Here is a 26,950-nt window from a genome sequence, read left to right as displayed (position 1 = left end):
CTTGGTCTTGTGTAAATATTACAAAAATACTTCCTGAAAATCTCTAAAATGACCATTTTCATCACATTCCAGTCCTACCTGTATACTTAGTGGACTTAATGGCAAGATACAAGTGCGCTAGGATTCACTCACACAAACACAGAGTGTAACCTTCACAACAAGCTCTGAAAAAGGTGAGTGAGTGAGTGAGTATGGTTTTACGCCGCTTTTAGCAATATTCCAGCCATATCACGGCGGGGGACACCAGAAATGGGCTTCACACATTGTACCCATGTCAGGAATCGAACCCGGGTCCTTGGCATGACGAGCGAACGCTTTAACCACTAGGCTACCCGACCGCCCCTCATTTCTTAAATCCAGCAGATCCTGTGTTATAGCAACACACCATGGTATTGGTGTACTGCCCCAGACTGTATTTGTGATGTCAATAGTTTTAGTCGTGCATTGACATTGGACTTTAATAAAGTGAGGCTTGTCACCATCATTTTTAGCCCACTAATCCTTATAATGATAACAAATAGCAAAACACTTAAAAATGTCATATTACTACTTGTCCTTATGATACCTTAACTGTTTGGCAGTTTGGCAAGGACTACAGGACTAGTGCCAATTTCTAACCCTGCCTTCTGTAAGCATCTTCCCGAGGCAAGGGAGTTAACTGACTTTAAAAGTTCAGTTTCCACCCTTGCCAAACTAGGCTTGAATTCCTGGGCTCGATCGTAGCACCACCAGTGGTTATTACCAGTTATGTCCTTTCTATGCCTCTCCTATTGACCAATCAGATTCCACCTCTCGTATCACTTGCATTTGTTTCAAACAAAATGGTGGTGCCCAGTCAAGACGATCTGATCGATAATCAAGATCTATATTGTGATAAAACGAGTCTTACATCGCGAAGTGCATCAAATCACATGAGCACCGTGATCAAAAACATGAAAAGATTTAGAAAATATCTGTTGACAACGAATGAGCGGTCCACATGCTTTGCAAATCCTACAGTTGACCAAAATCGGCATGACACTCTACGAACCGGATTTCGATTTTGGACTATGCATAGACTCGTTAGTCCAGCCAAAATGTAACTCCATAATACCAGCCTAGTTCGGCAAGGGTGGAAACTGGACTTTTATAGTCAGTAAAATCACTTAAATTTCCTCGGGGAAAATGTCTGTAAGTTGTAATACAGTGCTCTTTGTGCAAAATGAATATATTTTGCAGTAATCAGAACAAATTAATAAGAATAAATGGTTATGGAAGAATATCTAGCAGTTATATCTAACATATTTTGGTTTGATTTTAGGGACAAAATCCCTGTGGACCAAAAAGGGCCATTAATAACACAAGGCCTTCTTTTGGGCATATAAGGCATAATGAGGGTCTGGATGGGGGAGGCAGGGGTGCACCCACACTCCCTTTAGAAGCATACAAAGAGATTTATACATTCAGAGATCATACAGGTGATCAACTATACAAAACATGCTGAAAGAAGTAATCCTGTTGCACTGCTTTAGGTAGCCTTGCTCAAAGGCTGTACTGAATATATATCCATGTGTATAGTAATTCTATCCATATGATTGGCAAGACTAGACAAGCAGACAGTACAAGGATGCCAGATAACTTAATTGTTCTTATTATATATCTAATCTAGAAATAATAATTTAAACTTATAACTATTGCCTTAGAGACTTATGCAAGTCTATGCTTTAAGTCTAGAACTACAGAAATTGCTAAAATACATTCTTTAAAATAACACATTAATTAAATGTGAATTGCTAAATAATTTAAAGCACCCATGCTTTTCCAAAGAGCTGTATCCACTCTTGTCTTTTCTCTACAAATCAAGTAAAATACAATCATGACAATGGTTTGGGGATCTCATGCTTTACCAAATTTTCAGTGAGCATCAAGTCATTGGTTTTCTTTGGCATATTTATGTTGGGGAATTCACATTATTATTAATATTTAAAATATTGTGCCTAAATATTGTGTTTCCACTTTTGTCTTAAAAATTAAGAAAATATTGATAGTTTATTTTCATGTTCGTTTGGTGCATGTTGTGCGCATTTAAATATTATACTAAAAAATACCATCACTGCCCTTGGTTGGGTCAAATCTTTCAATAAACTGTTTTGTGTGTGGCACAAATTCTGTACTGGCACCATGCTTTGACCCTACATGCCGTCACTTCAACTTGAGAAGTTTAAAAATTTAAAAATGAAGTTTAAAAACTGGATTTCATTAAAATCCAAATATAATTCATAAATCACGGTATCAAACAAAGCATCATTTGCTGATAATCTCGCAGTCAGCTTCAAATACCCCATTTTGACAGCTGCAAGTCCAAGAACTCATGCTGGAATGGTTGAACGACGTGCCCGGCGATGGGCGCTGCTCAGAACGCACCTGCAGCTTTGACGAGGGAGAAACAAATTGCCACCTACCTGTCTGTGATCTGAAATAAAGGACAGAAGATAGTTAGCCATGTTCTGAAGCGAGACACTGAGATGACGACACGAGGCAAACCAATGTTTACATGTGACAAATTAGACTAACCTGCCGCCATTTCGACAAACCGCCAAATGATGTAATTTCCTGTTTATCTAAGGGGAGCAACTCCATTAGTAAATGCAAAATTTAAAATTGACAGTTTTCTCCGATGTGTGTAGTGAGATCGAGTCTTGGCCACTTTTCACATTTGTTTGTGGTATTTTTTAAACATGTGTATTTGTCATTTTATTTTTAGCATGAAACACTAGAAAAGTGTCATCTTTTTTATAAGTGTCATCTTTTTGGTAATTGTTTGTAAATTGATATTTTTTCCAATTTTTAACAAATGTGACTTCAAATTAACATGTCTAAAACCGAATTTATGTCTGTCTCAGTTTGGTATTTGTTTGTTACAACAATTGCACTTTCGTCCAATCTCACTAAAATCAGATCTTAGTTCTCCATTTGATTTTAATGATATTCACTTTCATGTGAAATATTCACCTATGTTAACCAGGCATCCCAGATAACGACGCCGTTTCTTAGCTACTACTCTAAGCCTAGATTATAAGAAATGTGTTATTCACGTGAACTAGATGAATAACTGTTAGCCTTTCACCTGTTTTTAACAAAAATGAAAGTATGGTAATGGCAAGTAGTAACTCGAACAAGTACAAATAGAGGTTTAATACCGACGGCATCAACGATACGCAAACTGAAAGATATATTGTGTTAAATTGTCTTTCAAAATGTAACAGAAAGAGGCCCAGAGAATCTATTGTATTGTAGACTTGCTTGGGGAAGATATTTTCTTAGAGGCTGTTTGAGAATACATGTAAAATGCATGTGCATCGACACAGGATCACAATCAAGGCTGCCTGGTTTTCAGGCACTAGCATCGGCACAGGATCAACCTTTTAAGGAAGCACGTGCATCAACGTTGCCTGGTTTAAAGATCCGCGAGAGGCACGTGCATCGACACAGGACCACAATCGACGCTGCCTGGTTTACATGTCCACAGCAGGCACGTGCATCGACACAGGACCACAATCAACGCTGCCTGGTTTACATGTCCACAGGAACACGTGCGTCGACACAGGATCACAATCAATGCTGCCTTGTTTACGTGTCCGCAGGAGGCACGTGCATCGACACAGGATCACAATCAATGCTGCCTTGTTTACATGTCCGCAGGAGGCTCGTGCATCGACACAGGATCACAATCAACGCTGCCTGGTTTACATGTCCACAGGAGACACGTGCATCGGTACAGGATCAACCTTCTAAGGAAGCAAGTGCATCAACGTTGCCTGGTTTAAAGATCCGCGAGAGGCACGTGCATCGACACAGGATCACAATCAATGCTGCCTGGTTTACATGTCCGCAGGAGGCACGTGCATCGACACAGGATCACAATCAACGCTGCCTGGTTTACATGTCCACAGGAGACACGTGCATCGGTACAGGATCAACCTTCTAAGGAAGCAAGTGCATCAACGTTGCCTGGTTTAAAGATCCACGTGAGGCACGTGCATCGACACAGGATCACAATCAACGCTCCCTGGTTTAATGGCCACAGCAGGCACGTGCATCGACAACATGTTCTTTAACTGTTAATGACTTTGTCAACATACTCAGGCCGAGCTATTGACACTTGTTGGCATATGTCCATGTTTGAACCGCCTCCGTGGTCTAGTGGTAGAGCATCCGCCCAGAGAGCGGAAGGTCCGGGGTTCGATCCCCGGCCGCGTCATACCAAAAGACGTTAAAAGATGGTACTTGTTGGTACCCTGTCTGGCGCTCGGCATTAAGGGGGTAAAGCAAGGACTGGTCGGCTCGGAGTCAGTATACTGTGTCTGAGTGGGGTATTCATGTTAAACTGCCGCATGGTATCTCAGTGAGCTAGCACTATAAATCGGCATCAGTCCGGAGTAGTACAAGCAGCCACACACACATACACGTGTTAAGTGCAATAATCTTGGACGCGACGTTAAACCCAATTTCACCTCACCTCACCCATGTTTGACACCCAACATACCTCGACGACACTTCGATAATGACACTTAGTGTGTGCGTGTGCGTGTGTGTTTGTGTGTGTGAGTGTTTGTTTGTTTGTATCTCTGCTTGTGGTACTCGTCCGGACTATCAATAGGTGAGGTGAAATGGGGTTCAAGACTACTGCGTGCGTGATTGCGTGTGTGGCTGCTTGTACTAGTCAGGGCTATAGCCGGTTATATTTAAAGAGCTAGCCCACTGATATACCTTGCTGCAGTTTCACATGGATATCCCATCCAGACGCTGACTCCTGGCCCATCAGTCCTTGTAAATGCCAAAACAAAAACAAAAAACCGATCTTAAACCATTGATTTGGTATGACGCAGACGGGAATCGAACCACCGACCTTCCGGACAGCCGTTCTGTCCCCCAGACCACGGAGATGGTCCCAACATCGATAGCAAATAATACTGACGACCTGTTGACTTGCATGAGATGTTGTACACGTTTTGTCTATGTACGAGAGACTACAAGGCCTAAGACTATGTTGACATTAAGTCAGTGGTTAATAATCCCCAGCTGTATACACAGTTTGTTTGTTGTCTAACGCGACACTCAGCTGTATGACGGTGGTCTGTAAATAATCCAGTCTGGACAAGACAATCCAGTGATTGACATCATGAGCATCGATCCACGCAATTGGGATATGGTGACATGCATCAACCAAGTCAGCGGGCCTGATCACCCGATCCCGTTGGTCGCCTTTTACGGCTTGCGACAACACGGCATGCAGTATCTACTCCTGTTGTTGTCCGATCCTGTTTTTCGCCTCTTACGCCTCTTACGCCTCCCACGTCAAACATGGTCGCCTCTCACGTCAAGCATGGGTTGCTGAATACCTTTTCTAACCCGGATCTTCACGGGTCGCTCGGGTCATTTTCTGTGGAAATTGCGCTCTGGTGTTTGCTTGTTTGTTTGTTTGTTTGTTTGTTGTTTAACGCCGCGCTCAGCAATATTCCAGCTATATGACGGCGATGTGTAAATAATCAAATTTGGACCAGACAATCCAGGGATTGATATCATGAGCATCGATCCACGCAATTGGGATACGATGACATGCCTCAACCAAGTCAGCGAGCATGACCCCCCGATCCCGTCGGTCGCCTTTTACGGCTCGCGACAACACGGCAGTATCTACTCCTATTGTTGTTATACAAGCAGTCATGATATAAGACGGTTCGTGTGGTGTAGCAGATTTTCCTCCCCCACACATCCCACACCCCCAACGTACACACCAAGCTGGCACACCAGCTGACGCATGGGAGCACGTTTTAAATGACTAAATACCCGTCGAAGAAGGACAAGTTAGGATAGTAAACAAAACATGACGTATTTAGACAATGTCTACAGATGAGCTCATACGGAATGTTTCAAGGAACGGGGCAAAGACATTGTGATAAAATAAGCATTGACGTAAACAACAGCAAAGAAGTACGTATATAATTACACAGGACCCCGAATTTGACAATCTCCTAGTTCAGCAAGATAACGCGATTCATTAGTATTCTTATGACTAAGCCTTGTGTATGCATGGTTAACTATGGCGGTCATTTAAATACAACATCCATGAGAACTGTCACTGTCTACGATGATGCAGACCATTCTCACGATGTTGTCAGATGTCGCCCTGTCGTCAGGGTGAACAAAAAATAAGATAAAAAGTGTATTTTGTGACATAAATAAATGAGACCTGTCGGTATTTCTTGGCCGATTTGAATGTGGGATGTGTTTTTTGCATTGCGTCCTCACGAGGCGCTGTAAGGCTGTGAAGAGTCTTAGACGCGTAAGAATCCACGGACCAACCCTGGTTGTGATCTTTAGTCTATGGGTACCATAGACTATTGTTCCTGTGTGCCGCCAGAGTGGTAATGGGTTTGGTCTTTCCTATTCTAATTACTAACTGAATGTAAAGAAAGTAAAATCCTTTTGACAAACGACGTCAACGATGTAGTACGGAGAAAAGTAACGACGTAGATAAGAGTAACGTCACCGACGTAGATAAGAGTAACGTTACCGACGTAGAGAAGAGTAACGACGTCACCGACGTAGATAAGAGTAACGTCAACGACGTAGATAAGAATAACGACGTCACCGACGTAGATAAGAGTAACGTCAACGACTTAGATGAGAGTAACGACGTCAGCGACTTAGATAAGAGTAACGACGTCACCGACGTGGAGTGAGTGAGTTGGGTTAACGTCGCTTTTAACAGTATTCCATATCACGTATCAGCATAACGTGGAAGGAAAGCCCGAAGTGATGCAGGTCTCAAGATTTTTACGTGAAACCCACAAGCACAGGTATGGTGCTAACAAACCTTGAAACAAAATCGGAGCGAACCGGGACGCAACTTTGCTCTTAAGTAGAGAAGAGTACGAAATCCTACCTTTCTAGTGAGGAAAGCTCAAGTCCATTTTAGGTTTTTGGCGCGGAGTCAAGATCAAATATTGTTAATATTATGACAAGCACATCGTAAACTGCAAACTGCGGCGTTAAACACCATTCACTCACTCCTACGACAACAATTTTGTTTGTTGTTTAACGCCGTACTCAGCAATATTCCAACTAAATGATGGCGGCCAGTAAATAAATGGACCAGACAATCCAGTGACTGATATCATATGCATCCATCCACGCAAATAAGATACGATGACATGCATCAACCAAGTCAGCGAGCCTAACCCCCCGATCCCATTAGTCGCCTCTTACGACAAACACAGTCGCTTCTTACAGCAAACATGAGTTGCTATTGGCTTTTTCTAACCCGGTACTTCACGGGTGCCAGCTATATGAAGGCGGTCTGTAAATAATCGTGTATGGACCAGACAATCCAGTGATGGATATAATGAGGATCGATTTACATAATTGGGATCGATGACATGCATCAACCAAGTCAGCGAGCCTGACCACCCGATCCCATTAGTCGCCTGACACGGCAAGCATGGGTTGCTGTAGACATATTCTAACCCGGATCTTCACAGGTGCCAGCTATATGAAGGCGGTCTGTAAATAATCGTGTCTGGACCAGACAATCCAGTGATGGACATAATGAGCATCGATCTACATAATTGGGATACGATGACATGACACACATCAAACAAGTCAGCGAGTCTGACAACCCGATACCGTTCGTTGCCTCTTACAACGAAAATAGTCGCCACTTATGACATTCATGGGTTACTGAAAACAAATTCTAACCCGGATCTTCACGGGTCTACAATTTTGGTAAATCATGACGAGACATGAAGAAATTAACAAGGCGTTTAAACAACCAAGCAATTTATATATATAATACTAGAAACACGTTTATACAACAAAACTGGGAACGTGTTACACTCCTTAAATAGATACCCTCTTAACACATTTATCCAGTTATATATAGAAGACATCGTGAGTAAATTTGTTTCAAAATAAAAATGTAAACTAACGAGATGTTGGAACACGCAGGGAATTGCGAACATCATGCAATCGACGTTCTTTTTCTCGCTTAACCTGACTGGTGAGTGTGTCATTTAAACAGGCATGTGTTTCTTCTCTAGTGTTGACCATGCAAAATATTTTACAAAGAGAATTCTAAATGACTGAGGGAAATGTAATGGCGTTGGAATAATCGAAGGTCTGATTCCCGTAGCATGCTTAGTTTTGGGGTGCCATTGTACCCATCTTACAAACTAAGTTTACCATGTTTTTTAGCTTGCTTAAACCAATACCTAACATTATTTCTTGGTGTGCTCGTAAAAATTTACTGCGGTCACCCCGAAATCCAAAATGGCGTCCAAGATGGCCACCCAATGCAAGTGGGAAAATTTCTCAATGCACTCATTACTCTGTCAAAACAATAAGTAGTCAGCTTTTTCAAAATCAGAAATGCATTTATAGGTGCACATATACATTTTTAATGCATAATAATTCAGAATTCTGCAAAAATAGTACTTTTATAAAGTTTAATAATGAATTTTTTAGAAAAATTGCAACATATTTACATATCTGAGATTAGACTCAAACTCAAAGGAAAATTGTTTTTAAATCAAAGTCCATTTTCATGATGTCAAAATGTTTCACACTAACTAGTACTGTATTTGATTCAGTAAATGAGGTTGAAGAGCTTTAATGAATTCAGATGCATCATTCATTGGACAAAGTTGATTCAGATATCACTGTCTGTGTCTGAAGATGAGTTTGACTCCATGTCTGAATCATGGATATCGCCATCAGGTATAGAATAGACTGCTCAAAATCAACAAAACAATTTGATATTATGTTCGTGAATAGCGAATTCCTTTTCATCTAATATTAATGATATCCTGTTTATATAGCCGTGAGTTACAAATATATGATGCTCCCTAACGCTTTCCACCATTCTTCAATACGGATCAGTGTGCACACGATTTTCATTCTTTGCTTACATTACCATCTCATCCTACCGGGTACCCATTCAGTGCTGGGTGAACTGAGGCATATTTCGAGTCGGGTGTCTAAGGAGACACCAGATGTGTTACACGTGCTTCAGTGTGGGGCAGGACTGAAGCCCTAGCAGGGGGCACGGGTTGCCAAGTCGTCTAAGGCGCCGCGATTCGCTGTGCAGATTTGCGTCCCTTGGGCATGGCAGAAACCTATGATCGTGGGTTCGAATCCCGGTTCGCCCTGATTATGTTTCTAGATTTGTCAGCACCATACCTGTGCTCGCGGGTTTCACCGAAGTGGTAAACGTCTAAGACCTGCATCACTTCGGGCTTTCCTCCCACATTAAGCTGACACGCCGTGATATAACTGGAATACCGTTAAAAGCGGCGTTAAACCCAACTCACTCACTCACACACTGAAGCCTTAGCAGCTCAGGAGGCAAGCTGCCGAACACGATCACCCATCCAACTACTCTCCGCAATGAACGTTGCTTAACTTCACCTCATAGTGACATGTGCTGCAAGTTCGCGTGGCTTGTTTACTTTTGCTCGAAGGCAATGATAAATCCGCCATGACGTTATTGTTAGACAAAAGGTCTAAATGTTGTCACGTTTCTGTTTACGAAAGCTTGAACATTATGATAATGAAAGCTGTTTCTTTTTCAGATTCAGTTGCGTTTAGGCGATGCTGTGTATCTGTCCTCATTACAAATTGTCGTGAACTATTTATACTTTGTTTACTGGCGCCATTTGGGACTTTTTCTTACACACGGGACACAGTTATATAATTGTACAAAGCAAATAAACACGTGAAGTTACTTGGAAAGGGAGTGTGGTTTTTTTGTAGTTTCTGTTCCCAGTTAGAGTCCGGCGAATCGTCGGAACACAACACGCGTTGAAAGGACTTTAAGTCACGTGATGTAGAACATCTCACCGATCATGATGGGGAAATGTGGAGGTTTTTTTCTAAAGATAAATGGGCTTGCTGATTTCCCCCTTTCTTTGGAAAACCTTTAAACCGTACCACGTCACGAGAATCTTCTGATCTACTGTATTCATCTCTTGCTGGTGAAAGGAAGAGGCAACAGCAAAAACACCTCTTCATTTTGATATATTTCGTGTTTATTTCATCATTCCAATTCTTGAATTTTACTTTCATAAGTTTAGAGAAGGTGTCACACCTCAAAAATTAATTATGAATTTTCAAATATCCTTGCTGTTTGCTGTCGTCTGCTACATCTTGGTTGCCATGGTGACGGCGAGGGGTCGCATGGTGGACCCGCCCAATAGGTCAAGTCTCTGGAGATACGGGTACAAACTACCGGTTAACAGAAACGATTCTGATATAACCTGTGCTGCCAATTTGGTAAGTATACATTTATGGAGTTGTTCTTTCATTGCTGTTCGGACCGCCTCCGTGGTCTAATGGTAGAGCGTCCGCCCGGGGAGCGGAAGGTCCGGGGTTCGATCCCCGGCCGCGTCATATCAAAAGACGTTAAAAGATGGTACTTGTTGTTACCCTGTCTGGCGCTCGGCATAAAGGGGCTAAAACAAGGACTGGTCGGCTCGGAGTCAGTATATTGTGTCTGAGTAGGGGTATTCATGTTAAACTGCAGCATGGTATCTCAGTGAGCTAGCACTATAAGTCGGCATCAGTCCTGACAAGTACAAGAAGCCACACACACACACACACACACGCACACACACGTCGCTATATAAGTGCAATAACCTTGGACGCGACGTTAATCCCAATTTCACCTCACCTCACCTCATTGCTGTTCGAGATAGACGTCTTTCTGTCTCTGTTTCTATATGAACACTCTTGTTCTCTGAAAGGAAGCAAAACATTTTGTTGGGAAACAACACATCTAAATTTGGCATGCAAACGATAAGTCTCTGTATATGTAAAGCTTGGTTACCTGTAGATGTAACAGCGCTAAACTGAATGTGAGGTGAAAAGGGGGTTAACGTCGCCTTCAAGATTATTGCACTTATATAGCGACGTGCATGCACGTGTGTGTGTGGCTGCTTGTACTAGTCCGGACTGATGCCGATTGATAGTGCTAGCTCACTGAGATAACATGCCGCAGTTTAACAGACACAGTACACTGACTCCGAGCCGACCAGTCCTTGTTTAAGCCCTTTAATGCCGAGCGCCAGACAGGGTAACAACAAGTACCATCATTTAACGCCTTTGGTATGACGCGGCCGGGGATAGAAACCCCGGATCTCCCGCCCTCCGGGGGTACGCTCACCTACTGGACCAAGGAGGCGGTCAAATTGAATGTGAAACCGAACCCAGAATAACTTGAGCCTGGTCGATGGCACCATACCTCTGTTGGAGGGAATATGTTTCTTATGCCAAACTAATGATATTGGAGACGAGCATCACTATTTATTTGTATGCGAATATTTTGTAGATATGAGAAAGAAATTATTGCTATCAAACTGTCTAAAGAGCCCTTTTATGTTCAATATGATAAATGCATTTAAAATTAAATATACCATTATATTATGTTATAGAAACTTCTAGATTTTGCTGTGAAATAATCAATATGTAGAAGAAATATATAATCTGCCGCCACATACTTGTATACTGATCTCTGATAACGACCTCATTATGCGACCCGTGAAGATTCCGGGGTAGAATAGGTCTTCAGCAACCCATGCTTGCCGTAAAAGGCGACTGTGCTGGTCGTAAGAGGCGACGAACGATCAGGTGGTCAGACTCGCTGACTTGGTTGATGCATGTCATATAGCTGGAATATTGCTGAGTGCGGCGTTAAACAACAAACAAACAAATAAACTTCATCATGGTATGCTATGTAGCCTTCAGTGAATATGGTCAAATCATATGTTTCAATCAGAGGTAGTTATTAAATTTGAAGGTTCTGATCGACCAATCAGTTTTGAATACTATCCAAAATTCATGGTAGAACTTCCTTGGGCCACAGGCGTTTCTTAAAAATGTAGTAGTGGATATGGGATAGATGTTGGCGGGGCACACACAACACAACGCTACTTTTCAGATCACAGAACAGCCATCCTTATTCGGAGTGCATCATCATAATAATAATAGTCGTAAACCCTGAAAATATAATACAAACATCATAAGTATTTTTGTGAAAAAGACCATAATATAGATTTCGTAGAGATTACACACAATTACTTCGCAAGAGTTCATTTAACCAGCTAGGACATTAGCACTGGCATGAATAAATCCTTAAATATAAATAGCAGGTTGTAAACTATTTCTGAATAACTATACAAAATTGCCATTTGTAAATACTATGTGAATATATTACACATTCAAACAAAAACATTGATTTAGAAGAATAACTAGGATAGTTATTTGTTTGCCTCATATATTTTTTAGAATCTTCATGTTTTTATATATATATATATATAACCATGAAGATACAAAAAAATCAATTCCATGATAACCACAATTAAATTTATTTCTCAAAATCGGCACGAAGTTTAAAAATACACACATTTGAGCATCACAGAGCACTCATACTTTAGCATAGGCTTAAGGTAGTCGCAGCGCAAACATCGCTTTGAGGAAAGGAGCCCAGGAAATTTGCAGTCAAAGTAAGTTTAGCTCAAGTTATTCAAACACTACATAGTTTATCTGCGGGCTCAATTCTAATAGTTATGGATGCTATATTTCAGTTTAAAACACGATACGAACTATAACGTCTTGTCAAGGACCCTGTTCCACAAAGCGATCTTGGCGCTGACGTGATTTAACTCCAACAACGAAACATAGACTCATGACAGCCGTTGCGCTAAGGCTATTTTATACCACTAAAATAGACAATCTATAAAGCACGTCGGTCTGAAGTCCGGTTTCAATTTCCATCCAATCTTATTAAATTCAAATCTTAGTTCTCGCTATCTTAGAATCAGTCGCACTGTCGTTCGGGATACCCCGTGTTAACCTTTTCGTGGTTGCATGATTAGAAAATACGTTCCGACTTTCCTGATCTGGTAAAGGTCGCTCTGATTGGTCGGATCAAAGGCGTTCTGGCGTGACCCGTAATGGAATGTCCTCAGATCTTTGTCAAGCGGTAGCGAGAACTATGATTTGATCTGAAAGTGATCGATTCCCATCATGGGTGCAATGTTTATTCTTGACCTTGTAGATTGCTTGAATAAAGCGAAAAGTGGCGATAAACCACACACACACTCATACCAAAACATATTTCACCGCTCCCCTCGTCCCCTTCCAGATCCCCTACCTCCCAGATATGGACGAATGGTGCGGAGTGTGCGGTGACCCACTTTTCACACCACGTGACCACGAGCTGCACGGGAAATACGTGCCACGCTATTTCGTCACGAGGACCTTCAAAACACGCACCATGTGCGTCAGCGTACAAGTTGACACTTTTCTGGGCGGGTACTTTGAATTCAGTGTGTGTCCTCATAACTTCCTCAACGAGGCGGTGACTCAAGAGTGTTTCTCGGAGTATCAGCTGAACATCGTTGGGCACGGAAGAAGATATTATCCCCGTCAAACAGGTCTACATCAGTTGAAGCTTGTCATTCCCCAGGACCTCACATGTCGCCATTGCGTCCTGCAGTGGCGCTGGGTCACAGGTAAGAATCATCAATCTAACACCAGAACGACCCGTGAAGATCCGGGTTAGAATAGGTCTTCAGCAAACACATTCATGTCGTAAGAGGCGAATAACGGGATCGGGTGGTCAGACTCGCTGACCGGGTTGATGCATGTCACAGTATCCCCATTGCGTGGGTCGATGCTAAATCACTGGATTGCCTGGTCCTGATTATTTACAGATTGCCGTCATATAGCTGGAACATTGCTAAGTGCGGCGTTAAACAACAAACAAACACCAGAGCCCATTTTCCACGGAAAATGATTTCTCGATCTGCTTTCTTAAACCTACACGGTAAGACTTCCGCCCCTGACCACTGCCTCGATTTTTTTTTAAAGTATGTAAAAAATATTTATGTAGGGTTATTTGAAGCTGGGGTTTAGGGCGGAAATCGTTCCACCAATGCCGTTCGGCTTCGTTCGTAACCAACTCATGTTATTCCGGGACAAGCTGAAGAGCGACTCGTGCCCCTCTCGTGGCCATTTTTGCGACTGGGTTCCATCTAAGCGCAAACGGGCATAGCTAATTGTCAACTCGTTGAGTTATGATTCACGTATATTTCTCCCATATATCATATATATACCAGATGCTATTGAAAACACATCGGGACTTACATTATTATACAGTATGGTAAAAGAAACGCACAGGTGGATTTTTAGTAAATCTATTGTACCTAATAAAGTCGATATATTTAATATAATATCATAGATTCAAATATGAAATTTTGGAGCTCGATAGACACATGTTGTCGTTGTACAAAGGCATTGAAAACTGTTCATTGTCATGTCACATAAGGCCACAGGGTTGCGCTGAACTCAGTATCCCGTGCGACCGCCCAGGGCAGCAATCACGACTCTGCATCTCCACGGCACTGACTGGATAAGTGTACGAATTCTGTCCTGCGGAATTCTGCGCCATTCTGCTTGTAACGCGTTGGCCAGTTGTGGGAGTGTCTGCGGCGTGTTCTGACGTTGACGTACACGTCGATCGAGTCCATCCCAGAGGTGTTCGATCGGGTTCAGATCTGGAGATCTCGACGGCAAGGGAACGTCGTTTATGTTGGTACATGTATTATGAAGGTAGTCTACCGTGACACGAGCTGTGTGCGGTGGAGCGTTGTCCTGTTGAAATAGTGTATGATATGGCCCCCCTACACCATGACACCACCGCAACTGAAATTGTCGAATTCACGTACACAATGTCGGGCAAAACGCTTATTTCGACGACAATAAACACGTTGTTTTCCATCTCGTCGGGGAAGAAGAAATCGTGATTCATCGCTAAACCACTATCGTCTCCACAGTTTCTCAAATTCTAAGGCCGTAAGGTATGGCACCAACGCATGTGTCGCTGTCGATAGATCTGTTATTCTGGCGATAACCGGTATTCTGGGTCGGATTCCTGCCTCGCTAAGACGGTTCCTGACAGTCTGGTCCGATATCCACTTCAAACCAGGGATGCGTCCCCGCAGTCTCCGAAGCTGTAGCATTGCGATGACGTAGGTGGAACAGTCGAATATAGCGATCCTGTGCAGGGTTGGCAACTCTTGGTCGGCCTGTTCTCGGACGGTCTGCAGTGGAATTGAACTGTGTGTATCGTTCCCAAAGGCGGCAAATCGTGCTGTGGTGGACGTTGAAGTGGCGTGCAACAGAAGACTGCGATTCCCCTCTTTGGATACGTCCTATGGAGTCTTGGCATTTTCGAACTTGAAAAATGTTGACAATTGAATGACAAATTATTGGCTTATGCTTGCCCTTTTATAGCCACCACCACGTGCATTTTGCTTTACGGAATTCCCCATGACATTTTTGTGTCATGTGAAAACAATGCCGTTAAAGACATTGCAAATCGGCAATGGCTGCGTTTTGACGCACCGTTTGTCGAATATCAGGCCACCAACATTTTCCAAGAACATATATCCAATTTATATACCGGATTTTTTGTGTAGTCAGGTTCAGTGATTTACATACTACCTGTGTGTTTATTTTTTTGAAGAGTGTATGTAAAATCAAACATTATTTCCGAGTTATTCTTTGGCCAAAGTAATTCTGATAGGATTGTCGTATTTTCGCACATAACATTCATTTATAGGGGGACGAGTCTTCTTGCATGTTACGGAAAGGGGCGAGTGATGACGAATGGTTCGGTTTGTCCCTGAATGAGTGTGAGTAAGTGAGTGAGTGAGTTGGGTTTTAACGCAGCTTTTAACAGGGTCTGATGTAAGACCCGTTTAATCACAATAAAGATCTTGATAATCGATCAGATCCTTCTGACTGGGCACCACCATTTTGTTTGAAGCAAACGCAAGTGAAACGAGAGGTGGAATCTGATTGGTCCATAGGAGAGGCATAGAAGGGACATTAACTCGTAATAGGCACTGGTGGCGCTACGATCGAGCCCAAGAATTCCAGTCCAGTTCGGCAAGGGTGGAAACTGGACTTTCAAAGTCAGTTAACTCTCTTGCCTCGGGAAGATGGGTATGAGTAGTGAGGCGTAAGCTGGTTTTAATAATATAACTGGAATATTGCTCACTGCGGCGTCGAAAACCATTCACTCAAACACTGACTCGGGGTCACATATTACACAGATGTTCAGATCCATGCACACAGAACGACGATATGTGACAGCAGTTTGGGTTGTCGCACACAAACGAGTTACAAACAAGCTTACGTGTCATGTCTGCCCAGACCGCATCTCTATAAAACCAGTTAGATGTGTGGCAGGTGCCCGTGTTGGGGAAATAACGGGTTGGACAGAGAGTGCAATGACCTCAGATCATGATGGACAGCATGCCTGCTTGTCGTTGCTTGGTTACCTCTACGTAATATATTTGTTATTTCGTCCGTGGTGTATTAAATACTCCTATTTCCCGGGATTGCTTCGTACCCTTGGTCAGAAACCAAGAATTTTGGTATTTATTTTTTGCAGAGAATCAAATGTAACTATCGATTCACTAAATAATATATACCTCGTTATGAGTTCCTCTTCGAACAGGGAGGACCCAATCGCCATCATTGATGCATGTCATCGTATCCCAATTACTTGGATCGATGCTCATGGTGTCAGTCACTGGATTGTCTGGTCCAGACTCGATTATTTACAGACCGCCGTCATATAGCTGGAATATTGCTGAGTGCTGCGTTAAACAACAAACCAACCAGTCGCCACCATAGTTTCGACTTGAACCCGTTGAATGGCCTGTCTCCAACACCCTAAAGATTATATAAAAAAACATAACCCAACTGAAGTTTAGAATGATTTGGCAAGACTATATTGCCTGAGCTCTGAAATTAAGATTGTTCTGGGCTCCATTTGGATTGATGTATATATTTTGTAGATATCTAGTTTTGAATAAAACTTTATTTCTTGGATTAAATGTTGCTCAGTTTGAGATAGGAGCTATGAACGTGATGAATACACTTTCCAAACGAAGTGGGTCTAGGGTATTTATCATTATAGAATAGAGATTTAATACACGAGGTAATCGAGGATACTCTCTTCGAAACATTCTCATTTCCATTTCCAAACAAATACAGTAAGTTTGAGGAGCAACCCTCGCATGAGCCCTCGTTTCAACATATACTCTGCTTCTATTTATCAGACATCTATTCATCAAATTCGGAATGCATGCGGTTTCCTTTCCCAAGGACCTGTTTGTACCCCTATGAGTATCGGAACTGTGCTGACATCGCCATTGCACCGCCGTCGCAGAGTCCATCTTCATACATTCCGCTTTATCGAATGTAAACCTCTGTTCACTAATTTGAAACGTATTAAAATTTGAGTTGAATAAATGCGTTTGCATGTTCTTTCTGAGAGACTACTACATGTTCACCTACACACTCGCCCTTACTCAACAAAACACTCGCTCTCATACAGACCTAGTTCACCTACACACTCGCCCTTACTCAACGAAACACTCGCTCTCATACAGACCTAGTTCACTTACACACACGCCCTTACTCAACAAAACACTCGCTCTCATACAGACCTAGTTCGCCTACACACTCGCCCTTACTCAACACAACACTCGCTCTCATACAGACCTAGTTCGTCTACACACTCGCCCTTACTCAACACAACACTCGCTCTCCTACAGACCTAGTTCGTCTACACACTCGCCCTTACTCAACACAACACTCGCTCTCATACAGACCTAGTTCGTCTACACACTCGCCCTTACTCAACACAACACTCGCTCTCCTACAGACCTAGTTCGTCTACACACTCGCCCTTACTCAACACAACACTCGCTCTCCTACAGACCTAGTTCGTCTACACACTCGCCCTTACTATACAAAACACTCGCTCTCATACAGACCTAGTTCGTCTACACACTCGCCCTTACGCAACGAAACACTCGCTCTCATACAGACCTAGTTCGTCTACACACTCGCCCTTACTCAACAAAACACTCGCCCTCATACAGACCTAGTTCGTCTACACACTCGCCCTTACTCAACGAAACACTCGCTCTCCTACAGACCTAGTTCGTCTACACACTCGCCCTTACTCAACAAAACACTCGCTCTCATACAGACCTAGTTCGCCTACATACACGCCCTTACTCAACAAAACACTCGCTCTCATACAGACCTAGTTCGCTTACACACACGCCCTTACTCAACAAAACACTCGCTCTCATACAGACCTAGTTCGTCTACACACTCGCCCTTACTCAACAAAACACTCGCTCTCATACAGACCTAGTTCGTCTACACACTCGCCCTTACTCAACAAAACACTCGCCCCCACACAGACAAAACGCTCTCTCTGATACAGACCTAGTTCGCCTACATACACGCCCTTACTCAACAAAACACTCGCTCTCATACAGACCTAGTTCGCTTACACACACGCCCTTACTCAACAAAACACTCGCTCTCATACAGACCTAGTTCGCTTACACACACGCCCTTACTCAACAAAACACTCGCTCTCATACAGACCTAGTTCGCCTACACACTCGCCCTTACTCAACAAAACACTCGCCCCCACACAGACAAAACACTCGCTCTCATACAGACCTAGTTCGCCTACATACACGCCCTTACTCAACAAAACACTCGCCCCCACACAGACAAAACGCTCTCTCTGATACAGACCTAGTTCGCCTACATACACGCCCTTACTCAACAAAACACTCGCCCCCACACAGACAAAACGCTCTCTCTGATACAGACCTAGTTCGCCTACACACTCGCCCTTACTCAACAAAACACTCGCCCCCACACAGACAAAACGCTCTCTCTGATACAGACCTAGTTCGCCTACATACACGCCCTTACTCAACAAAACACTCGCCCCCAGACAGACAAAACGCTCTCTCTGATACAGACCTAGTTCGCCTACACACTCGCCCTTACTCAACAAAACACTCGCCCCCACACAGACAAAACGCTCTCTCTGATACAGACCTAGTTCGCCTACATACACGCCCTTACTCAACAAAACACTCGCCCCCACACAGACAAAACGCTCTCTCTGATACAGACCTAGTTCGCCTACACACTCGCCCTTACTCAACAAAACACTCGCCCCCACACAGACAAAACGCTCTCTCTGATACAGACCTAGTTCGCCTACATACACGCCCTTACTCAACAAAACACTCGCTCTCATACAGACCTAGTTCGCTTACACACACGCCCTTACTCAACAAAACACTCGCTCTCATACAGACCTAGTTCGCTTACACACACGCCCTTACTCAACAAAACACTCGCTCTCATACAGACCTAGTTCGCCTACACACTCGCCCTTACTCAACAAAACACTCGCCCCCACACAGACAAAACGCTCTCTCTAATACAGACTTGGTTCATCTCCACACTCGCCCTTACTCAATAGAACACTCACCCTCATACAGCCAAAACGCTTGCCCTCACACATACCTAGTTCACCTACACACTTGCCCTTACTCAAAATAACACTCGCCCTCACTCAGACAAAACGCTCGCCCTAATACAGATCTAGCTATAGTTTACCTTCACACTGGCTCTTGCTCAACAAAACACTCGCCCCCACACAGACAAAACGCTCTCTCTGATACAGACCTAGTTCACCTACAAACTGGCCCTTAGTCAACAAAACATTTGTTTGCACTTACACAGACCTAGTTCACCTTCACACTCGCCTTTACTCAACAAAATTCTCGCCCTCACACAGACCTAGTTCACCTACAAACTCGCCCTTACACAGACCTAGTTCACCTTAACACTCGCCCTCACACAGACATACTTCACCAAAACACACGCCCTCACACAGACCTAGTTCACCTACACATTCGCCCTTACTCAACAAAACACTCGCTCTCATACAGACCTAGTTCACCTACACACTCGCCCTTACTCAACAAAACACTCGCTCTCATACAGACCTAGTTCGCCTACACACTCGCCCTTACTCAACATAACACTCGCTCTAATACAGACCTAGTTCGCCTACACACTCGCCCTTACTCAACATAACACTCGCTCTAATACAGACCTAGTTCACCTTAACACTCGCCCTCACACAGACATACTTCACCAAAACACACGCCCTCACACATACCGAGTTCGCCTACACACACGCCCTTACTCAACAAAACACTCGCTCTCATACAGACCTAGTTCGCCTACACACTCGCCCTTACTCAACAAAACACTCGCTCTAATACAGACCTAGTTCGCCTACACACTCGCCCTTACTCAACATAACACTCGCTCTAATACAGACCTAGTTCGCCTACACACACGCCCTTACTCAACAAAACACTCACTCTCATACAGACCTAGTTCGCCTACACACTCGCCCTTACTCAACATAACACTCGCTCTAATACAGACCTAGTTCGCCTACACACTCGCCCTTACTCAACAAAACACTCGCCCTCATACAGACCTAGTTCGCCTACACACTCGCCCTTACTCAACAAAACACTCGCTCTCATACAGACCTAGTTCGTCTACACACTCGCCCTTACTCAACAAAACACTCGCCCCCACACAGACAAAACGCTCTCTCTAATACAGACCTAGTTCATCTCCACACTCGCCCTTACTCAATAGAACACTCGCCCTCATACAGCCAAAACGCTTGCCCTCACACATACCTAGTTCACCTACACACTTGCCCTTACTCAAAATAACACTCGCCCTCACTCAGACAAAACGCTCGCCCTAATACAGATCTAGCTATAGTTTACCTTCACACTGGCTCTTGCTCAACAAAACACTCGCCCCCACACAGACAAAACGCTCTCTCTAATACAGACCTAGTTCACCTACAAACTGGCCCTTAGTCAACAAAACATTTGTTTGCACTTACACAGACCTAGTTCACCTTCACACTCGCCTTTACTCAACAAAATTCTCGCCCTCACACAGACCTAGTTCACCTACAAACTCGCCCTTACACAGACCTAGTTCACCTTAACACTCGCCCTCACACAGACATACTTCACCAAAACACACGCCCTCACACAGACCTAGTTCACCTACACATTCGCCCTTACTCAACAAAACACTCGCTCTCATACAGACCTAGTTCGTCTGCACACTCGCCCTTACAGAACAGGGTCGGTGGGGTTGCCTAGTGGTTTAGCATTTGCTCGTCACGCCAAAGACCCGGGTTTGATTCCCAACATGGGTACAATGTGTGAAGCCCATTTCCGGTGTCCCCCGCCGTGATATTACAGGAATAGTGCTAAACGCTGCGTAAAACCATAGTTTTATACTCACTTACCCTCTTTACTCAACAGAACACTCGCCCCCACATAGACCTCGCCCAAACTCAACAGAATACTCGCCCTCATACAGCCAAAACGCTTGCCCTCACACATATCTAGTTCACCTAAACACTTGCCCTTACTCAAAAGAACACTCGCCCTCACTCAGACAAAACGCTCTCTCTAATACAGACCTAGTTCACCTACAAACTCGCCCTTACTCAACAAAACACTCGCCCTTACACAGACCTAGTTCACCTTCACATTCGCCCTCACTCAACAAAATTCTCGCCCTCACACAGACCTAGTTCACCTACAAACTCGCCCTTACACAGACCTAGTTCACCTTCACACTCGCCCTCACACAGACATACTTCACCAAAACACACGCCCTTACTCAAAAGAATTCTCGCCCTACACAGACTTAGTTCACCTGCACACTCACCCTTACACAGACCTAGCTCACCTACACACTCGCCTTTACTCTACAAAACCCTCGCCGTCACACATGAATACTCCACCCACAAACTCGCACTTACTCAACAAAGCACTCGCCCTCACACAGACCTAGTTCACCTAAACACTCGCCCTTACACAGACCTAGTTCACCTACACACTCGCGCTTACTCAACACAACACTCGCCCTTACAGAGACCTGGTTCACCTACACACTCGCCTTTACACAGACCTAGTTCACCTACACACTCGCCCTTACTCAACACAACACTCGCCCTTACAAAGACCTGGTTCACCTACACACTCGCCTTTACTCAACACAACACTCGCCCTTACAGAGACCTGGTTCACCTACACACTCGCCTTTACTCTACTCCCTTCCACACTCAACACCTCTTACACGTTCGCACCACACTCGCTCCAAATACTCACTTAAAGGGGCACTGATCTAACGCAATTCCCCGGGACTGGTTGTTGCCTTTGTTATTGTTTTTTCCCAGTGAGTACCCGGATGTAGAGCAGAAATCTAGACTAGCTCGCGACCTCTGTTGCGCCATTCGTAAGCGCATTAGTCACTTTTATGGATACCGGTAGTAATAAGAGCGTATGGTCACATTGATCAACAAAATGAAATACAGTTTTCGAGATAATAAGGAAATGTAGGCATCTTTGTGGGTAGCATCGGTAATGGTGACGAAGTTTTGATAAGTCACTTGCTTGGTAATTTTGCGATTTTCGTTTACACTATCTTGACTTGCAACACAAAGTAAATATTTCACCTGAGCATTGCTTTTTTATAGTGTGTATATTTTTTTACTGTCAAAATGTGTAACATATTTATTAAACGTCTAAATATTCAGTTATTTTACAAAGTGACTGAAAAACATTTCCATCTGTATTATTATAATAACGAATTCCAAACATTTTGATGTTTAATGTCATCACCAAGAGACTGAAAATGTTACGTTGAAAAGTACATTTCTATGTTGTTTGGCTTCTAATCCTACATAATAATCTGTTGTGATGTTTGTAGGCCCTTTTGATCGTCTTAATCAATCTGGACAGATTTTTTAGTCAAAATGACTGAAATATTTACACATTTTAAAAATTGCCTGAGAGAATCACATTTTACAAATTGACGGTAATCTATACATGCTTACAAAGGATTGAAGAATTTCCCAACCAAGACGTAGAAAAACAAGAACGAATCGGTTCAAATGAAGGAAAACAAAATGCAAATACCATAATTACAACTTACCAAATGTATGTGTATAAATAGGCAGCTTCCTTATTCGAGGAATGTATCCGTGAATATCCACACAAAGGAATAATATCCCACTCGTCTGCAGCTATACAAAATAACTTATTCGATGTCACGTGTCTCTGTAACTATCAAATATTCTAAAAGATATATATCGTTTCGGGTGTCAAGTCTCAAGGGTCGGCTGAGAAGGGCCACGTGACAACTATTTTCATTACGTCGACGGTTCCTAAAAAATCCATTGAGTTTGATAACAATGAGCAACAAATCAACGTATTATCAGTTAACCCTTTGAACAAATTGTGTGTTGTTTTTACATCGGCACTTCACGCCATGATATGAGTGTATTCCCTTTGTTTTAGTAAACCTAGACATGTAAACACTCACTTTTGACATATCCACTGTGCAAGATTACAGTGATTAATCAATCAACGTATTTTCTGTTAATCCTTTGATGACTAGGAACGATCCGTTGATTTACAAAAAAAAAGTAAATCAACTGATCATTCATCTCTTGCTGGGCTGCCACGTGCATATTACATAACCTCACTTCAAACCTGGATTTAGATTGAATAATTACCCCAGACACAATAAATGCCAAATGGGAACCTTTGTCAGGTAATCTAAGTGGTGCTACCACTAATTGTACCTGTAATAAATTCATTAACTGAGCATCAAGTGAATGACGACAAATACACAAGTGTAGGGTTATACGAGAAAACGTGTATGACAACAAGGGAGTAGTAATCGTATTACACAATCCGAAATCCGAAAATGCTTTCACTGCATGGATACTTTTTTTAGTATTAAACTATAACCATCTGGGGTATTTCCAAATGACGACTTCCGATGAGCTCCGCCGTTCTTTTTGTCTGTTTGTTTAGGCTGAAGAAATTATTTAACATGCGCCCTTTGTCGAATCTCTATAGATCACAGTTAACCAATCAGTGTTTATGCAAAAATGCGTAAAACAAATATTGCCTCCAGCCTCCAAGTTTATTTAGCTGTCCTTGCAGACGGTAGCCCAGTCTCTGGTCACGCTCAGTTGCGTTGCGTATCATCCGGGTACTCACGGGGGAAAAAACAATAACAAAGGCAACAACCAGTCTGGAGAATGGCGTTAGATCAGTGCCCCTTTAAACGTTCACGTTCACGTGTGCGCGCGCACACACTCACACACACGCACACGCACACATGAAATACACACTTGACAACACACCATTCACTTGGTAGATAAAATGCACTTTTGAAAACAGATACCTGAAAATATGCAAATACAGTCCTGTCCCATGATTTACGGCGAGTCCCTTTTGCACAGAGAAATGCCACGTCAGTAACGCCAAGATCGCGTGAAGCGAGTGTGTACGTATGAGACACCGACGACTCTATTAAACAAATGCAGCGAAACGGGTCGAGGAATGAAATGTTATTTCCGAAAAAAAGCTGTGACGGTTAAAATTTACGAGACAGAATATATGAGAAGAAATGACCCTATTGTGACCGAGTGTCTCACACGACAGACAAGGTCAAGAACGTAAAGCATGCACAGTGGCAGAAACGTTAGCCAATAAAAACGTTGCTCAACAAAAATATACCAATGGTCGTGACATCCTGTTACCACAGAATGAACATGTCCGTCATTTCAACATGTACATGTACATGCCATCCTTTGCTCGTTTGTTTGTTAAGCGCCGCACTCACTAATCGAGGCCGGAACAGACAATCCAGCGATTGATATCATGATCACCGATCTACGTAACTAGGAGACGATGATATGCATAAACTAGCTTGACTCATTAACCATCTTCCCGAGGCAAGGGAGTTAAATGACTTTAAAAGTCCAGTTTCCACCCTTGCCAAACTAGGTTGGAATTTCATGGTTTGATCGAAGCGCCGCCAGTGGCTATTATGAGTTATGTCCCTTCTATGTCCCTCCTATTGACCAATCAGATTACACCTATCATATCACATGCATTTGCTTCAAACAAAATGGCGGCGACCATTCAAGACGACCTGATCGATAATCAAGATCTATATTGAAATAAAACGATACTTACTTCGCGAAATGCATGAAATCACGTGATCACCTTGATAAAAAACATGAAGAGATCTGGAAAATATCTTTTGAAGCTAAGTTGACAGTAGACATGCTTTGCAAATCCTGCGTGCGACCGAAATCTGCACAGCAGTTTACGAATTGGATGATTTCATGCGCGATTTTGATTGGACTATGCATAGACTCGTAAGTCCAGCCAAAATATAACTCCATACCTGCAGCCTAGATCGGCAAGGGTGGAAACTGGACTTTTATAGTCAGTTAACTCTCTTGCCTCGGTAAGGTGTATTCCAACTGTATGACGGCGGTCTGTAAATAATCGAGTGTGGACCACGCAATCCATTGATTGATGTCATGAGCATCGATCCGCGCATAAACCGGCATACCCTCATGGTCATCAACTTAATGGTCGCGATTATACTTGTGTCTCACACCAAAGGGGGGCGGTGGGGTAGCCTAGTGGTTAAAGAGTTTGCTCGGAGAACCGGGTTCGATTCGCGACATGTGCTCAATGCTTGTTTGTTCGTTGTTTAACGCCGCTCTCAGCAATATTCAAGCTATGATGCCCGATTCCTATTTCTGGTTTCCACCGCCGTGATATAGATGAAATATTGCTGAGTGCGGCGTTCACCAACAAACAACCTCCCAATCTTCTTTCAACCAAGCATATGCTGCTTGGGACGTATTCTAACTCGGAATCCTAACCCGGGCGTTTGTTTGAGGATGGTTACATCTTTTTACATTATTGAGCAATGAATACGACAGAGCGTATAATCAATTCATTTTTTTTAATACTGTAACAGCAATTTTTCTTTCGTGTCCACAGACCAGTATCTTCTTGCTGACTGCAACACCTACCTCATTCCGCCCAGAATATGCTACGCTCCAAACGAAATCCGCAACTGCGCAGACATAGCCATTGCACAACGAAGCGCAAACAGAGTGCCCCGAAGGAGGCGACTGCGACCACGACCACGCCCGCTGCCGGAGATTGACGATGATTTGCTGCCTCTGTTCTTCCTATCCCAAGGCTCGCCAGACCTAGCCGCTCTTCTCATGATGGACGCGTAGACTCACGCTCTACATATCTAATAATAATTAAGTTATACGCTGCTGGGACAGTCACTATTTCAATATGAATTTTGAATTACGAGATATGTATTTACTTGTCCCTGGTGTGATCTGATTGCATAACAACTCTGAAAACATGTTAATTTTAAATCAAGTTGCATCATGTTTGCTTGCTTGTCTCAGGTAATTTTAGGTATTTCTTTTCCCGAACGCTGGTGTCACCGCTATTTTGCTACTTACGCTGAACGGAATCTTTTGCGTTGGATAATCGAGGCTGGTTGTTGACGTTGACTCTGGTGTTGACGTTTTGTATGTAAATGGTATTATACTATAATCGAGACTGCCTCAGTCGATACTCCGCTTTGAGCAATATTCAAGTAGTACACTAGTACTAAATTTCCCCTGTTTCTTTTAGGGCGGTGTAACTTTTTCCGTGCGGCTTATCTTCGTTTATCTCGAAATACGGATAACTCGAACTGTATTCAATGGTTCCCAGGCCATCGTGCATGAAGAACACGGTGGAATAAGATCTAAATATGGACACTTATTATCAATATGTCGAATGTACTTATCTCATGAAGCAGAAGTATGACAAATAAAGTAAAATCTTTTCATTTTTTCACCCTTCGTTATCATTTTCTCCATTTATTTCTACTGACTTTGAAGGACTTACACACTCGTCACTTCTCAACGCTTGCGTTTAATTGGAAGGAATATTCGTCATCTATATATTGATGTTATTCAATAGAATTAGATCGTGTCCTCAATATATGACAAACCCTAAATAGGACGTCGTCAGGTGAACTTTGTAACCAGCCAATCAGA

General features: G+C 43.0%; 1 protein-coding gene across 1 annotated transcript; it reads left to right on the top strand.

Moving 5' to 3' along the window:
- Positions 1–10,140: 10,140 nt before the first annotated feature.
- On the top strand, positions 10,141–26,125 carry LOC139455823 (uncharacterized). The gene is made up of 3 exons (XM_071237373.1): positions 10,141–10,311; positions 13,181–13,550; positions 25,881–26,125. The coding sequence occupies exons 1-3, from the start codon at positions 10,141–10,143 to the stop codon at positions 26,123–26,125; spliced, it is 786 nt and encodes a 261-aa protein (XP_071093474.1).
- The last annotated feature ends 825 nt before the right edge of the window (positions 26,126–26,950 follow it).

This window comes from Haliotis cracherodii, unplaced genomic scaffold (genome assembly GCF_022045235.1).
Source record: "Haliotis cracherodii isolate W230 unplaced genomic scaffold, xgHalCrac1.p SCAF_11, whole genome shotgun sequence".
NCBI classification, from domain to species: Eukaryota; Metazoa; Mollusca; class Gastropoda; order Lepetellida; family Haliotidae; genus Haliotis; species Haliotis cracherodii.
The sequence above is the reverse complement of the archived record's forward strand: the minus strand, read 5'-3'. Positions and strand labels throughout refer to the sequence as shown.